This window comes from Monodon monoceros, unplaced genomic scaffold, assembly GCF_005190385.1.
Source record: "Monodon monoceros isolate NGI ecotype Baffin Bay Population unplaced genomic scaffold, NGI_Narwhal_1 Super_Scaffold_14, whole genome shotgun sequence".
Classification (NCBI taxonomy): domain Eukaryota; kingdom Metazoa; phylum Chordata; class Mammalia; order Artiodactyla; family Monodontidae; genus Monodon; species Monodon monoceros.
Genome location: NW_021703770.1, coordinates 63,958,124 through 63,976,815, shown reverse-complemented (window position 1 = coordinate 63,976,815; position 18,692 = coordinate 63,958,124). Strand labels below are relative to the sequence as shown.

The following is an 18,692-nucleotide window of genomic DNA, read 5'->3' as shown; positions in this document are numbered from 1 at the left end:
GACTTCTGACACCAACTACCCAGATTTAGACCAGACTTCACAGATTAAGACTTCTACAAGTCTTAATCTACAAGACTTCTCTTACTTCAGATACCAGCTGCAAGTTTGGGGTCCACAGGCCACCCTCACTCCTTATTTATTTATTTAATTGTTTGGCTGGATTAGGTCTTAGTTGCCGCACGCAGGATCTTCCTTGTGGCACATGGGATCTTTTGTTGCGGTGTGTGGGCTTCTCTCTAGTTGTGGTGTGCTGGCTTCAGAGTGCGCAGGCTCAGTAGTTGTGGTGTGTGGGCTCTCTAGTTGTGGCGCATGGTCTCTGTAGTTGTGGTGTGTGGGCTCCAGAGCGTGTGAGCTCAGTAGGTTGCAGTGCGCGGGCTTAGTTGCCCTGCAGCCTGTGGGATTTTAGTTCCCTGTCCAGGGATCGAACTCGCGTCCCCTGCATTGGAAGGCAGATTCTTAACCACTGGACCACCAGGGAAGTCCCCATCCTCACTTCTGACCAGCTGTTTCCACCACCTCCTCAAGTTTGATAACTCACTAGAATGACTCTCAGAGCTCAGGAAAGTGCTATACTTATTATTACAGTTTTATTATAGCAAAAGGATACAAATCAGCCAGCCAAAGGGAGAGATACATAGGGCCTGGTCTGGCAGCGTCCAAATATGAAGCTTCTATCAGCCTCAAGGATCTGTCACCCTCCTCGCACATCAGTATGTGACAGTATAGAGTATTGCCAACCACGATGTTCACCTGAGCTTTGGTGTCCAGAATTTTTACTGGAGTTTCATCGTGTAGGCATATGAATGATTGAATCATTGTCCATATGTCTCAGTCTCCAGACCTTCTACTTTCCTGAGGTCAGGCTGATGTCATATGGGTCAGAGGTCCAACCCTCCAATTACATGTTTGATCTTTTTGGTGTGACCAGTCCCCATCTGTGTCATCTCTTTGGCATAAACTGTCTAGGGGCTTGTGAGTCACCTTATTAGTATCAACTAAGAGGTATGTTCTGGGGACCTATCATGAGTAACAAAGACACTCTCATCACTCAGAAAGTTCCAGGAATTTAGAAGTTACCTCCCAGAAACCAGAGACAGAGGCTAGCCAGATTCTCTATTATATACAGCATGTACGTGGTTTAGTCCGTATAAGCTGATGAAATGGTGTCCTTGATAAGGAGTTTGTTAGAATAACTGAGATTTAATGAAATTATGAAAGAATCAGCTGAAAATGATCTGTAAAAGCAAATGATATCTTCCATCTCTCTAAATCATTTCTAGGCATAATATTTGTGGTTCTTTTATTTAAAAAATTCTTAGACTTCTCTTACTTAGCTCATTTTCATGTTTAATAACAATTACTGAAGAGAAATGCTTACATTAATCTTTTAAATTTAGTTCAATCATACCTCAGTTAAAGATCATCTCCTAATCCTTTCTCTTCTTTAGAGAAGTTGAACATTTTCCCTTAGACTGGTTGAGCATTATTCCTTTGATTTTGATGTTTTATATCCTGGAAGACATTTTTAATAAATGAAATAATGCAGTTAATACTTCCAACATTTTTTCATACATAAATATATTTTGACCCAACATTCATAGATTTTCTGCAGTGCTTTTGAAATGTAGTTCCTGGCTCAGTGACAAGGATGAGAGCATTGCTATATTTGGGGTTTTTCCCCCTGTATTTTCCATTAAAGAAATAAAGGAAAACATGCACATGGTAAAAAATTACAAAGAACAGAGAAGTATATAGCCTGAGAATTGGTGATCCTCCCAACCTTGTCCTCTAGTCTCTCTTGTTAAGCAGTTTCTTGTGTACAGTTTCATGACTATACTGTGCACACATGTATATAGCCCTCTCTTCTTTTTCTGTATATGGTAGCATAGGTCCTGTTGTGCGTTTGAAGATACCACTTTTGTGACGTATAGTATAGGGATGTAACCAAGACCTCTTGAGATTAAAAAGCAACTTAATGCGTCTGTTGAGAGACCTGGAGCAGCTACTGTCTGCTGCTAAGGTTTCCACTACAGGCTGGCTGTTGGCTACTGTCTGGAACTTAGCTTGTAAATCGTTTCCTACACCTATAGAAAGAGTGGCTCATTGTGCCTAAACTGTTTGTACAAACCACATGGTTTATGCAGAATACCTGCTTTCTGTCTGCAGAGTCTGGAATTTTGGTCCGTACTAGGCAGAGGGTGCCTAGGTGACCAGCTCCCATTAAAAACCTTGGGCACTGAGTAATGAGCTTCCCTGGTAAACAACACTTCACATGTGTTGTCACAACTTGTTGCTGCAGGAATTAAGCGTGTCCTGTGTGATTGATTCCACTGGGGAAGAACTCTTGGAAGTTTGCACCTAGTTTCCTCTGGACTTTGCCCCATGTACCTTTTCCCTTTGTTAATTTTGCTCTATAATCTTTCATGGTAATAAGCCATAATTGTGAGTATAATGACTTCTGTGTCCTGTGAGTCCTATCAAATCACCAAGCCTGGGGATGGCTTTGAAGACTTCCAACACAATCCTTTTCAGTCTTTTTTTTTTTTCTGTTCCTTTTTAGCTCCCTCACCTCTAAACTTTGGACTACAGAATCCATCTTTAACGTTTGTATTCCCTAGGTATTTTTTAATCCATCCACCGTTTCTAGGCAGTATCTCTCACTCATATCAAAATGCCATTGATCAGCCCTCCAGGCTCCAGAATGCACTAGATTTATTTCAGCTTTCATGCTCTGAAGTCATGTTTTGTAAATCTGCAAGCAAAAAATGACAAATTATCTAAGTAAGAAAAAAGATTTTATTCTTGTTACTAGAAATTATTTGGTATGATTTTTAAAAATTCATTTTAAATACAATTATGCTCATGGAGACTTGGAAAAGAAAGAATTATAAGGAAGGAAAATTACATTGCTGTAATTTTAAAAAAATACCAGAAAATGATTAAAAAAATAGTATCAGAAAAGAAGCAACAGCAGAATTTCCCATTGCAGAGTCACTCTAGAGTTGAGACTAAGCTAAAAAATTACAGTTAATATAAAGATTTTGGAAAATAGACAAAAGGAAATTGTTGTTTTTACTAATTTTTAGTTGTACTTTTAATTGTTATTCCTTGTAGCATATCTAGTCTTAGGTTTCTCTTATTACAAACTAAATCCCAGACATTCTACCTCTTTGCTTCAGTTTGTACAAGTCAAATGGATCCTTTGTAATAATGTCTTTATAGCTGAAGTTTGAGTACAATGTTCTCCTCAAAGTAGCTTTATCTGTTAAGTCACCTGCTTAGGGAAAGGCTTATTATTATTTCCTATATTTTGTCGTTTGATTATTTTTACTTAATACTTTATCATGGTAATATAATAATGAAAAGAAGAAACTGTTTCATGGTAATTTGTAAAGTATTTATTATGAGTGCTATGTTAGAAGGTAAATTAATTTTAAAAAGATTATACACTGTAGTTTTAAATATTTAACCCACAGCCACTATGGAAACCAAATACTTCTAATCACTGTAGTTCTGAAACATAATGTTAACTTAGAGTCACTGATGTTGTTCTTGGTGAAGTGGCATCACTTCTAATGACCCTAAGATGACACTAATGCTTTACTTGCTACTAGAACCATGAGAAGAAACTGCTCTGAAAAGGTAAGTCTCACCATACTTCTCAGCTCATTAAGTCAGTTAGGATGTCATTGAACAGAATATTTAAATTGTTCCATATAGTTCTTAATTTTATTTCTATGACCTACGTCTAATACCATAAAATATTGGTACCAAATGACAAAAATAAGAATTAAAAAGTTAGTATTTTCTGTTGCCTAAACCTTCAATTAATAAAATTATAAATAATTCTGAAGGCATTATGTATTCTTACTGTGTTTTAAGACAATTATTACAAATACTATTTGAATCAATAGTAAAAAGCAAATACTCATGATAAATAAAATTGAACTTCGTATGAACGATAATTATAGGTGAAAATGAACCAGATTTTTCTTTCTTTTCTTCTGCATAAATCCACCAAGCAGAGCTGAAAATCAGCAGTAAAAGCCACCTTAAATACATGACTTAAAAAGCTGTAAATTACTTGTTCTGCCGAGTAGGAAAGCTGAGCATGTTGCAGGGTGCATCACCCTTGTAGCATTGTTTTCTTTTCCCCTTTGACACAATAGAGCATCCACTGTGATCCTGTATAACGAGAGATGCGTAACTCTGGTTACTAGTTATTACACTTACTTTTTCTATACAATCAGACCACTAGAAGCAGAAATGAAATACTAAGAATAGTGTTCTTTCTCTTTATTCTTCCTCTTACTCACGCATGCATTCATATATTCTTTTACACGTTTATTCAGTGAACATTTTTTGAGTACAAGTTGTGTGCCAGGAATTATAAAATTGAATAAATATGGACCTTGCCTTCATTGATTTTATAGTTTAATTTCATATATGATACTCCATTCTGAATGTGAGAATCAAACCATTTTTCTCTTTAGGCTTGAATTCTGTATCTTTAAAAATAAGGTTTTTAAATTTCCTTTGTGAGGAAAGAATGCCTTTCTAGGATGATTTAAAGTTGCAACCATATGGAATGCTTTAGATTCTTTTGGAAGAGAGTTGGGAGCATGAGTGAGAGGTGTCTCTAAGGAATCCTCTGTTATACCCTCTGTCATCAGGAGTTAAGCAGGCCAAAAGTGTTTATGAAGAGAATTCGGGTGTTTATGGTAGAAAGGGGAATTTAGTATTGTATAAAATAGATATCCATTTATATTTATACTACTTTGGCATTTTTGCCCCTGAAATATTTTAGTGATATAATAAAGCAGTGATATGACACAGTCATGATAAGTTTCCATCATTTAACTGCATTGTGAGGAATAAGGCACAAAAAATGGTAATATCCTTATTGGTTTATTACCTACAGTCAGTTGTTTCATCTATATTTCTTGTAGCTGACTCTTTAAGGAAACTTTTTATTTTGTTCAGAAATAATATTTTATACTATAGTATTGCATAGTGGGACTTAAAAAAGCGAGAGGGGCTTCACAAATCGAAATACTCATCTGATATCTGTGCTTCTTGATATAACATTTTACTATTAAAAATAATTAAAAGTATGTAATTTGATTTTAACAGTTTTATTGAAATATAATTTACATAACATAAACTTTACCCATTTAAATTGTACAATTCAGTTGTTTTCAGTGTATTTACAAGTTGTGCAGCCATCACTGTTGTCATCACCCCAAAATATAATTTGATTTTTAAACTCTTGAATATGGAAACCCTACTCAAAATGGAAGTTTTTCTTACAAAACTAAGATTCTTTTACAGAGTTTCTGTTGGGATTATGAAAAAACTCTGGAAATGGTTAATGGTGGTGGTTGCACAACATTTTGAATGTACTTAATGCCAGTGAATTGTATGCTTGAAAATGGTTAAAATGGTAAATCTTATATCATGTACGTTTTATCACAATAAAAGTTAATATCCATTTATATGAAATCAGAATTGGTGGCTTAACTTTAAAAGTTTTTGGAAATTTCAGCCTAAGCCTTGCAAGGCTCTAACAATTTTTTTCAAACATGTTGTATTCAGTACCCTGTGATAAAACATAATGGAAAGGAATATGAAAAAGTATATATATGTATAACCGAATCACTTTGCTGTACAGCAGAAATTAACACAACATTGTAAATCAACTATACTTCAGTAAAATTTTAAAAATTATAACAAAGATATCCTTATAAGTTAAAAAATCACATTATTAATTTTCACAGACTGAAAAACAGACATTAGGATTGTAGGTATTTTAAAAGAAATTTCAATAGAATTAAATGAAGAAGTAAAGGTAATTGGCTTTTCTCTAATTTTGTTTGCAAGATGGCAAACAATGCAGAACCATTTATCTAAAGGGGAAGAAGTAAATATAACACACACACACTGTAATAGAAAGATATCTTTTTACAGATATATAAAAGTCTCTGGAAGGAAACACAGACACAGCAATGTTGGTTGTTTTGGGCAGGAGAACTGGGTGGCAGGGGTTCATGGGAAGGAGGGATATTTTCCATTATGTGAATGTATTACCTATTGAAACATTTCAAATGAAAAATTTATTATCCTGATCCAACTCTCAGAATCAACATGACCGTGTTCCTTCCTGCTGTGCTCTGTTACAGGAGATTGTATTAAAATTGAGATTGGGTTGAAAATGAGCTACATTGCTAAAGAAGTTGTTTTCTTTCTAGGAATTGATTATGGATTAAGTTTACCACTTGGGGAAGACTATGAACGGAAGAAACATAAACTGAAAGAAGAATTGCGGCAAGATTACAGACGCTATCTTACTCAGGTAATGAGTTCTACTAACTAGTTTTTTGCTTCAGAATTTACCTCCTAAATTTGTTTTCCTAAGGTTTTAGTCATATGCATTGATTTTTAGGTTTTTAATGGTATCTAGCAATGGGTATTGTAGCAAAAGTTAAGTGATACATATACACATACACATTGATAGAGAAAAAAACGGTGCTGAGAGCTGGTGCCATGGAATAACAGACTCTTGACCTTTTAAGTAGGGCAGTGGGTTCCAATTGTAAATGAGATTGTAAATTCTTTTTGTTCATGTTTTGTGTAAAGTTGTCATGGTTTAAAATATCCTGGTTATGATTTCCTACTACTCTCCTCTGCTCAGCCATGTATTAAAATGACGTGGAGTTCTAGTTGCTAATTATTTTCCTATGAGCTAAGCTTATAAAACTTCCTTCAGCATATTTCCTTAACCACAAGTCTTTGCTTTATAGTTTAATCTATTTACTTTATAGTTTAATCCATTTGCTTAGTGGAACTCTTGTTTTAAGTATATTTTGTTAAATTATATAATAGCTAAACTAATGATTTATTGTAAGTTTTTATTTTTAAACATCTTTATTGGAGTATAATTGCTTTACAATGGTGTGTTAGTTTCTGCTGTATAACAAAGTGAATCAGCTGTACATATACATATATCCCCATATATCCTCCCTCTTGTGTCTCCCTCCCACCCTCCCTATTCCACCCCTCTAGGTGGTCACAAAGCACCGAGCTAATCTCTCTGTGCTATGTGGCTGCTTCCCACTAGCTAGCTATTTTACATTTAGTAGTGTGTATATGTCCATGCCACTTATTGTAAGTTTTAAAATGCAGTTTACTTACTAGGCTATAAATGTATCTAAACAGTCATGATGTTTCTAGTCATCTCAAGATATTCTTTAGTTTTTTCTACTTTATAATGTTTATTCCAAATGTATAAATGGTCTCTTATTTATTCTGATTTGTACATAGAGAGAAAGGACTTTGAATACATTTTACCAATGGTTTGTTTCCCTTGACTTTAGGGTATTACACAAGCAAAAAGAAAGGTAGGGCTGCCTGCAAAATGCTCTCCTTTAATTGTTTTGTTTTGTTTTAGATCAAGTAGCTTGTAATCATTTGCATTTATGATATTGTTGTACTCAAACTAATAAGAAAAATAGTTTTATTTGTGATTCAGAGACTTTTTTTTTTTTTTTTTTTGCGGTACGCGGGCCTCTCACAGTTGTGGCCTCTCCCGCTGCGGAGCGCAGGCTCAGCGGCCATGGCTCACGGGCCCAGCCGCTCTGCAGCATGTGGGATCTTCCCGGACCGGGGCATGAACCCGTGTCCCCTGCATCGGCAGGCGGACTCCCAACCACTGCGCCACCAGGGAAGCCCTGATTCAGAGACTTTTGAATGGCACCATTTTGGTTTCTTGCTTTTAGCAAAATGACACTCTGTACATTATAAGTTTCCATTAATACAATCAAGTATTCTTTTTGATTCCTGCTTTGCATTTGTTTTTGTTGCTTTTTCATCTTTTAGAAATACTCAGCAGCTATTGTAAGTCCATTTGTTTTCAGCATGCTAGTTTTTGTTCTTCAGAATAATTATAATTGTGCTAATCACATTAAGATTAATAAAATAATGGAATATTCAGGATATTCTAAGATATTTTTGAACTGTGTGCTGTCAGCCTGGATTACTCAATATTTTTGCACCCAAACTTGTGGATTACATTTGTAAATTTATATTGGAAAACAAAGAAAACATTTTATAAAACTGTTTTTAAAATGAATCTTACACATCCATTCATCATACAACCAACACTTTTTAAACACTTATGAAGATAAATCTGGTATGAATCCTGTCTTCAGGGGGCTTACCATCTAGTTGTAGAGATAACATTCATACAATTCAGAAAGTGGTAACTCTTAACAAGACAGATAAAATGATCAGGAAAGGGCTCAAGGTGTTATTTTGTAAGACATTATAGGGTAGGTAGAATTTGGATGTTCTAGAGGGTGAATATTTTAGAGGGTAAGGAGAGGAAGCTTTTCAGATGGAGAGTAGTAGAATGAAGAAGGACTTGGAGGGCAGACTTTAGTTGTGTATGCATGAGAAATATTAGCTTTACCAGCCTGATTGAGTTACAGTAGATGTTTTTTTTTTTGAGAGTAGTAAGATATAATGATGTAGGTAGATAGAATAGGATAGATTAGAAGGCAGTAGATTTTTAACTAGATATGTATGATAGTTGTGAACCATTATATCTGCTTGAGCAGCTTGGGAGGAGCTTGATAAATTTGCTTTTGGATAGTTAGTTCTTCATGTTAGACACTGTTATTGTCTTAAATTACTGCTATAGATTTTTAAAAAAATATTTATTTATTTATTTGGCTGAGCTGGGTCTTAGTTGCAGCATGCGGAATCTTCATTGTGGCATGCTAACTCTTAGTTGTGGCATGTGGGATCTAGTTCCCTGACCAGGGATTTGAACCCAGGGCCCCTGCACTGGGAGCGCAGAGTCTTAGCCACTGGACCAGCAGGGAAGTCCCAGATTTTTGACTGATCTCCTTGCACTGATTTTCATTGCATTCTCCATGCTACTTTCCAGAATGATCCTGTTCTTACCGATTTAAATACTTCAGTGTCTCCTCACTGCCTTCAGGATAAAAATCCAAATTCCTTAGCTGTGACACATGAAGTCTTTCATGTTCCAGCCTGCCTCCCTGGCCTTGTGCCTCATTATCCTCTCCCCTTCCCTACTGCTACTTATTGGGTGGAGTTTTCCTCTGATAGCTACTATTTTCACTTGTGGGTTTTACATTACTTTATAGATACAAGATTTTAAAAAAGAATGGCAGTGGGAGATATAAGAAGAAATTGCCTTTATGAAGCACAAATCTTTAAATTCAAAGGGATGTGAAGGAGTTTTTGGTGTTGGATTGTTAAGAATATGGTTGTGGTAGAGGAACAGTCATTTCTTAATATGACAAAGACAATTTTTGGCTGACATCTGAGAAGGCGGGAGTGGAGAGGAAAGCAAGGTTAAAAGAAAATTCCATAGGACATGGGGAGGTGGCTGCAGTAGCTTCCTTGACCCCTGGAATATGTACCGTTTACAAGTCCTATTCTTTCTGGATTTCTTGTGGCTTCCAGACTTTTGGTTTGCATGGATATTTAAATTAAAAAATAATCAAATCTTAAAATTTTGCCAAGAAGAGCCACTAAAACAAATAACTACCATCTTCTTTCTAGTTTTTAGAATAAAAGACACTTGACCATCTAACAATACACAAAGAACTCAGGAGAAGTTTTTAAACTGAATCAGTAAATTTATATTTCTAGCCCAGACCTCTCTCCTGAACCTCCAGGTCTTCTAGTTGGTTGCCTATTTGACATTTTCACTTAGAAATCTAGTGGGTATCTTGTGTGGAACATGTCTAAAAGGGAACTGCAAATTTCCAGTTTTCCCACTCCCATTCCCTAGAAGCGTGTAATATCTGTAGCTTATTCTTTTTACTTTTTTATTTTTTGGTCATAGCACTTACCACCTTCTCACATACCATATAATTACTCTTCATTATGTTTATTATTTCTTGTCAATTTCACCTGCTGGAATTTTTTTTTTTGGGGCACCTGCTGGAATTTAAGCTTCAGGAAGGCCAAGATCTTTTGTTTTGTTCACTGATGAGTCCCAGATGTATTAAACAGTTTAGACATATTAGGCACTCAATATTTACTAAATGAATGAGTGAATGATTAAAATTCAGCTTTTTGAAAAACTCACTGTATTGTCCTTATTGTTAATTTTTTTCATTTTGTTGAAAAGTACAAACATTATCCTGGACCCATGTTGGGAGTGGGGAATTGCCTAATGAAGGAGTAAGGATGCAGTATCTCTGTATTCCCAGGATTGGAACTCTGAATGTGTTTTTTTTGGTACATGTATAACTCTACAAAATGGCTAGGTTTACAGTGTACTTTGGTATATAGGGATCAAACTGACGCAGGGATCTAGTCATGTGTCTTATTGTTTTCTTGACAAATAAGTTTAGAATTTCGTATTACTAACTTTCAAATTAGCTTTTGTAGCACAACTTATTTGTAAATTCAGATTTAACGAAACCTTATTAATCAGTTTTATTAATTACTTAGTTCCTGTAATGTTTTGAATGTAACTCTATTGTAGTACATTATATTGTAGTTATTTGTAGTTATTTGTTTCTTCAACTGAATTTTAAATCTCTTAAGTATAGGGAACATATGTTTATGGTTGTCTCCCTACTACCTATAAAAGTAACTGGAAGGTATTAGATGGTCAATAATTGCTTGTTTTATGAATAAATAAGAGACATGAAATTAGGTTAATAAGTTGATTGATTTAATCCTCATAACCTAGTGATGTAGGTGCCATTATTCCTGTTCTACAAAGAAACGGAGGCAGAGAAGTTAAGTAACTTATCCAGATTATATGACTACTAAGGAACAGTACCAGAAAGTTGGTGGTTGTGTATATTTTTTACAAATCCCTTGTGTTTGTTTTACAGTGTTCAAAGAGATTTTACATTTCTTTATCCTCCTTGATCCTATACCAGCTTTGGTAAGGCAGAGCAGATACCATTCTCATTTTACAGAAGAAGAAAGTCTGGGTCAGGGAGGTTAAGTGACTTGCTCAGTGTTGCACAACTGAGAAGTGCTGGGGCTGGTCCTAGAGCCCAGGTCTTTGGATTCCTAGTCTGATGCTCTGTCGGCCACACTGTGTTACCTAAATGCTTAATGAGTAAGAATGGAGAGGCACATAGAGAAATAATGTTTGTAGTTTATGTCTTCTGGCATTTAAATAGATATCCACTAATAAAATTATAGGGAAATTAGAAAATTCTTTTTTTTTTCTAATTACTTCTGGTATAGTCTCTATACATTTGTAGTTTCTATTTTCATCTCCATTTCATTCTGTTGGTCTGTATAATGTAATAATTTAGAATATAGAATGTAAAGACATTTATTTTATAAAGGCAATTAGGTAATATTTTTTTTTGATATGTACATATACAGAAAAATTTTCTATCCACGAGTGAAACAGATCCATCTTCTCTGGGAGTTTCTCTTCCTATTGGTGAGAGGTTATCTGCCAAGGTAGGTGGATAGGAGTAGTAATTGTTGGTAGCAGTTTTATGAGGCATCAAAATCATGAAAGAACATACTCTTGATTTAAATGCAAACAAGATTACATCATATCCCGTACTTGATTTTTTCAAAATGTGTGGAGTCTCCAGTGCTGTTGAAACAAGGTTTTTTGAATGTTACATTTGTAGCCATGTAATATGATATATTTCTTTAATATAATGATTAATTGAATATTCAGAATTCGGTTTTTTTCAGCATTGTTTTCTAAGCTATAAAGTTCATGCTATATGACACAATTATCAGTGAGAGGAGCGGATGAGAGAGTATACTGAGCTTTTATGTAGGTGACATCTGGGGCTATTTGAATGTGTGTTCCCATCACAAATACATGTACATAATCTGAACAGGGCATAGTGATTAAGCACTGTACACCTCTTGTAGAGACTCAAATTCACAAGCTAGATCACAGTCATGACATAGTATGTAAGATAAATGGACAGTTAAGTTTCAAAAGACAGCCTTGCTCTTTTAATACTTTTTTTTTTAGATTGTTTCAATGATGTTGAAGGTATTAGGGCTTAAGAACATTTACTAATGCAACATGTTTGTATTTCAACAGAACATTTACGTTATAATATTTTACCTTTTTATGTTTAAAATATAACAAGGATCTTTCCTTAAACTTGGGAAAAAAATGGTTAGAAGCAGGTCTTTCAGAAGTGGGGTGGGGGACTGGAGGCAAGAGTTGTCCCTGAGAAGGAAAGTAGGACAGTAACCTGGTCAGATCTTGGAAACATGCTAATGATAGACCTCCTGGCAAACGCATTCATATACTTACTAGTGGGAGAGATTTATTTACGAATGCTTTTGGAAGAGTGCACCTGGATTGTCTAGGATTGATGTTGGTAAACAAACCTTGAATTCAGGGACTTACAGGGCATGGCTCCTAGGAAGGTATCATCTAAGCCAAGTAACTACTGGCATATAAAATGGAGGTGTTTCATAATCAAAGTCACTCCCTTAGTATTAGAGACCTCATGTGCTAATCTGGACTTAAGCATGTAGTAAATCTTATTTTAATGTGGCAAGAATGGACGTGGGGAATTGCATTGGTGGTCTCGGACCTCTTCCTGCTTCTCCTGTGCCTTACAGCTACTTCTGTCCTTGAAAATATTAGTAAAGCTTGATTCTGGGTAAGATCTCTGATTTGTATGAGTCTGATTTGACATTAGGTACTTTTTCCTGATGTTGAAGTTAACGTTGCCTTTTGGTTTTCTATTTGAAGGAAAGGTTGAAACTTGAACGCAACAAAGAATACAATCAATTTCTCAGGGATAAGGAAGAATCCACGGAAAAGTTCAGACAGGTAGGAAAGAGTACTGAGGTAGGTTTTGCTTTTAAAGTAAAGCTTTAACACCACAGGTTGAATATTTGTCCTTACTTGAAAATATTTTTATATTATTAGACATTTCACTTAGTTTTCATATAAATATTTAAAAAGTTAAGCCAATTGAACCAAACACAGGACATTTAAATTTTGAATTTTGTAAATGGTTTTATCTCATATTGAAGAACTTACCCCACTTTTTTTTTTTTTTTTTCCTGGTATGTGCGCCTCTCACTGTTGTGGCCTCTCGCGTTGCGGAGCACAGGCTCCAGACGCGCAGGCTCAACGGCCATGGCTCACGGGGCTAGCTGCTCCGCGGCATGTGGGATCTTCCCGGACCAGGGCACAAACCCATGTCCCCTGCATCGGCAGGCGGACTCTTAACCACTGTGCCACCAGGGAAGCCCAAATTTACCCTACTTTTTAACTTCATGGAGGAGATTTAATTTTAGAGATTGGTTTTAAGTGACGTTTGTTTATTTTTAAATGATTTTTTTATATTGACAATTTCTAGCAATGTGTGTCTGTGTGTGTGTCTGTGTGTATATATATATATATATATTTTTTTTTTTTTTTTTAACCCAAATTTAAGGGTGGTTGATGTTACTAGGGCCAAAAAAATTTACTACAGTCTATATTCTTTGTGTTGAGAAGGAATTTAATGTGAAATATTTTGAAGCAATATTTAACTGCCAAAATATGCCTAATATCTCCCTGGCATAGTTTATCCTCTCTTTTTGTAGCCATCTATCCATATTACTGTTACCTATTTATTTGGTATTTATTAAGTTTTATTAAAGGATAACACTTCCTTGAAGGTTTTTTCCCTAAAGATAAGATGTTTCTTATGGGTGATTAAGCTTTAGAGTTGAGACAGTAAATAGATTAAGATCATTTGAGAGTTTAATTGCCTTTTAAGAAATAGCATCTCTTTAAGATCTTTTTCTTCTTTTTTTTAATTGGCCAGCACAAGAATCAAAGAAGTAAAAAACCTATTAGTCAGGTTAAACCTGATTTATCTTCACAAATGCAGTCATCTTGGGAAAATTCAGAGGGTCCTAGGAAAGATGTCTTAACTCCTTCAGAGGCATACGAAGAGCTTCTAAACCAAAGACGACTAGAAGAGGACAGATACCGAAAACTAGATGATGAAATTGAATTAAGGAATAATAGAAGAGTCGTTAAAAAAACTAATGAAGAAGTGGGCATTTCCAATAAAAAACATCAGAGGTTTGTCAGCAAGACTGACATTCCAGATAGAAGATTTCACAGGTTTAATGAGGATCGTGCTTTTGATAAACAGTATTATAGACCAGGCCAAGATCCTGAAGTAAGTGAAGAAATGGACGAGAGGTTTAGATATGAAAGTGATTTTGATAGAAGACTTTTGAGAGTGTATACAAATGACAGGTATTTACAACTTCATTTTTATCTTCTTTATTTGCTTAATATTATTCTTGTTACTTTTTATCATTATGTTAAGGAGACACAGGTTCATTTGATTTACATGATGCTTCAGTTTTAAGTTACACCGTAATTTTATGTGCCACTGTAGGAACAAAGAAAACAACCCAAGATGGGGAGAAAGGGGCCCCATTAAAAAGCTGGGACACTGAAAGGCTACAACCTTTATAAAAACTTAAATGGGAAATAGACTTTCCCACAGAAAAAGACAGAAAAAAAACTTCCACTGTCAACCTTGGCACTGAGTGGAGGGAGTAAAAAGGAACTTCCCTGAGAATTTGAGCTGTAAGCCAGTACTGATTCAGGTTTTCAGTCTGAATTCGTGCTGCCAGTACCGTACAAAACAACGCTGAGGCGAGAATTCAGAGTTATCTCATATCCATAGTGCCCCTAGGTGACTGGCAGGAGAAAAATAACTTCTCCTTGCAATACGTGATTTACAGCAGGTCCAAGGCTCTCCTGGTTTCAGATGTTAAAATGTAGGGGAAAAAAGACACCTTAAAACCGATGAAATACAGTTTATTCCTTTAATATTTCTATGCTCTAAGTACTTTTATCAACTTTTTTGTTTTTAAGTTACTTATTGAATGTTTATTTTAGTGATATGGCACTAAGTTTTTTTGATCAGATTTTTAGATGCTTTTCAGTTCCTTTGCATGTTGTTTCTATGACACTATTTGTAATTTATTAATTGCTACAATGGGGTCTTATTAAGTCATTTGTCTTAATACTTAAAACTTGCTATATTTTAATCTAACTTTTGATTTGGAGATAAAAAATATGGTAGGATCTGATATTTTCATTGACTAGTTAACCTGTAGGGATTAAATGTAAATGTTGAGCAGTTCACGGGACCTGTTTCATTCATTAGTCCAAATAGATTATTTTTGTAGTATTTTAGAAAATTTTCTGAGACATAATGCTACATGTTCATTATTCTAATTATTAAATAATCATACAAAGCCTTTGCAGTTCTTTGTCATCTACTCTTTATTCTTTAGTTATTACGTCCTGCTCATCCAATCTTTTTAATATTCACCCTGATTTAGGTAATTTGACTGAAGGATTAGAATTTTGTAATGCCCATTATAGTTTATCTCTGATTTGAATCTAATTGTACTTCAGAAAATGTTCCAAATTCTGTAACGTGTTATATTTGAAAATGTTTGTATCTGGAGGTAGTCAAAGGCTACCTGAACTCCAAGAAGTTTCAGTTAGGGAAATACAGATATTCTTGGACTCTTGGTACTGCCTTATTTGTACATGAGAACTTTTTTTTTCTTATGGTGTCAGTTTACCTTTAGAGTATAATGTAATGCATATCTTTTAAGTTTGGAATTTCAAAAAACTTATGATGGTTGTTGCTTTGTTTTTAATATATTTTAATCTATTATTTTTGTAATTACACCCTGTGATAATTTTATACATGAACTAACAAATCAATTTCAGCCTAATTATTTGAGAACAGTTTTATTTTCTTATGTATCCCATGAACGAAATGAACTGTTTCTATATATAATCTTCCCCAAGTAGTAGTTTAAGAATAGATTAAATATGTAGATGAGTGAGAATAACATTTTAATGTTTTTACAATATTTCTTAAAAGTGTAAGTCATTATTATACATCTTGTTAATGTGTAAACTCTTACATCTCTAATTGTAAGGTTTTTCACATATGTCTCAGTGGCAGGTGAGGTTAAAATTGGATTTCTATATTTCAGATTTGGAGATTTCTAAAAGAAAAGATTTCACATTGAACATTAATTAGATTTATTTATCAGGCAGAGTGGTTACTAGGAAAAATGACTCTACTTGTTAGCGAAACTTTTGAGACTAAAGAAATGTGTAACTTCATTTGATCTCTTGATTTAACTATTTATTCTTAAAACAGTTGTTTCTTGGTATCCAAGGGGGATCAATTCCAGGATCCCTCATGGATATCAAAATCTTTGGATGCTCAAGTCCCTTATGTAAACTGGTGTAGTGTTTGTGTATCATCTATGCACATCCTCCCTTATGCTTTAAATCATCTCTAGTTTAATTATAATATCTAATATAAATGCTTTATAAATAGTTATAAGTGCTATATATTGATAAGTAGTTACCTGTGTGTGGGAAATTCAAGTTTTGCCTTTTGGAGCTTTCTGGAATTTTTTCCCCCCAAATATTTTCTATCCAAGATTGGTTGACTCCACGGATGCAGAACCTACAGATATGGAGGGCTGACTATATACTGAGACGTACAAAATTTTTCTTCATTCTTCTAAATTTCCCGTGTTCTCTTTTTTCCTTCTAATAGTCAACATGTGATAAATTCTAGTTTTGATTTTTAGTAATTTTTGATTTTTAGGTTTTTGGTCTCAGTTCTTTTCTAATTACCCTATAAACTTTTCCATATATCATTATGTATTAATGAAATATTTTCCCCACTTTTGGAAGGATAAAGCCCAGGAATGATTTTACTTTCCTAAACTAATCATTAATCACTGGCAAGTGTTTTAAAATAGTTAACAGAATGGTTAGCACTTAGCTCAGCAGTTGCATTCTGTGTGTGTGTGTGTGTGTGTGTGCGCGCGCGCACACACGTGCCTGTGTGTATTGTTTGATACATATTTACCAATTTAAGTAAATTTATAATGTTTTAGGAGCTTTCTAAAGTTGAATATAATAGTGTATCTTATAATACTTTGAAATTTATATGCTTTTAAAAGATAGTCATCCTAGTCTTTATTATTTAACTTGAGCTGTAGAAGTTAATATATTACTTTATTATGTTTTACTTTATAACCGATGTTAATGAGTAAAAGAAATTTTTAGCCTTAAAGAATGCTGTTTTTTAAATTTTTTATGTGATTAATGCAGTTAGCACTTCCAGTCTGTTTTACTCTTGATATTTGTTAGTTTGTAATCTTGCTAGTTATGTAACAAAATTCTGAAATTCCACTCCATCTGAAATTAGAATCTGAGATAGAATTAGAATCTGACTCAATAGACTGAGTGCTCGCTTACTTAGTGTAGGACATTCTAAGAAGTGTGCATGCTTAATATGTAAGGTATAAATGAGGAGAAATAGCTTATTAGAACATGAGTTATTTAACTTGATATTACTTTTATTCTTGTAGTAGTTACTTTTCATTTATACTTGGAAGGACCATTTTTATATTAATTATTTTCCCCACTTTAAAGATGGGGTCAATATTAGAAAAACACTGTTATTGAATTAAAGTAATATAAAAATTGGGAAAGAACAGAAAACAATGAGAAAAATGGTGACCAACATTTTAAAAAATTAATTAATTAATTTATTTAGGCTGTGTTGGGTCTTTGTTTCTGTGCATGGGCTTTCTCTAGTTGTGGCAAGTGGGGGGCCACTCTTCACCGCGGTGCACGGGCCTCTCACTGTCGTGGCCTCTCTTGTTGTGAAGCACAAGCTCTAGACATGCAGGCTCAGTAGTTGTGGCTCATGGGCCTAGTTGCTCTGCGGCATGTGGGATCCTCCCAGACCAGGGCTCGAACCCGTGTCCCCTGCATTGGCAGGCAGATTCTCAACCACTGCGCCACCAGGGAAGCCCCGTGACGAACATTTAACAGCTCAGTAGTTTTCTTTTAATTTCTATAGTTGAGAGTACCCCTAATAGCAGAATTCATTCACATTAGAGAAATTTTTACTATGAAACCAGGTGATGTAACCATTATGAATTGGATGATTTCTTTTAAGTAAGGAGGAATTTGATTCTTTCTCCCTGTAAGTTGTGTCAGGACCAACAGATGGTAAATATTTTATTTTTATAATATGTCATTTTTGATAGCATAAACATTGTAAATTTACTTCTGAAGTAGTTATTTTGATTCTGTGGTTTATTAATGAAAAAGATACATTATTATCATTTAGGAGTTGTCCATTCACATTTATATTAGCTGAAAATACCTGTGGTTTTAAACAACTTGCTTTTCTTCTGTAAGAGTAATTTTTTTAAAGATAAACTTGTGTTAATTTAAAAAATTAATTAATTTAAAAATTTTTGGCTGTGTTGGGTCTTCGTTGCTGCGCGCGGGCTTTCTCTAGTTGCAGCGAGTGGGGGCTCCTCTTTGTTGCGGTGCGCAGGCTTCTCATTGTGGTGGCTTCCTTTGTTGCAGAGCACGGGCCCTAGGCGCACGGGCTTCAGTAGTTGTGGCGCGTGAGCTCAGTAGTTGTGGCTCGTGGACTCTAGAGCGCAGGCTCAGTAGTTGTGGCGCACGGGCCTAGTTACTCCACTGCATGTGGGATCTTCCTGGACCAGGGCTCGAACCCGTGTCCCCTGCATTGGCAGGCGGATGCTTAACCACTGCGCCGCCAGGGAAGTCACTCGTATTGATTTTTAGAGTAAACTTGGCTTCT

At 35.0% G+C, this 18,692-nt stretch overlaps 1 protein-coding gene across 6 annotated transcripts in view; it reads left to right on the top strand.

Moving 5' to 3' along the window:
- The window catches only part of CSPP1 (centrosome and spindle pole associated protein 1), a 114,445-nt gene that overhangs the window by 13,991 nt on the left and 81,762 nt on the right, over nucleotides 1-18,692 (top strand). For 5 of the 6 annotated variants that reach the window (XM_029222434.1, XM_029222438.1, XM_029222436.1 and 2 more), the window contains exons 4-7: nucleotides 6,249-6,352; nucleotides 11,392-11,472; nucleotides 12,749-12,829; nucleotides 13,818-14,260. In XM_029222434.1, the coding sequence (XP_029078267.1) occupies nucleotides 6,249-6,352; nucleotides 11,392-11,472; nucleotides 12,749-12,829; nucleotides 13,818-14,260 (709 nt within the window). The remainder of the gene's footprint in view (nucleotides 1-6,248; nucleotides 6,353-11,391; nucleotides 11,473-12,748; nucleotides 12,830-13,817; nucleotides 14,261-18,692) is intronic. The other variant, XM_029222435.1, reaches the window with a different exon arrangement.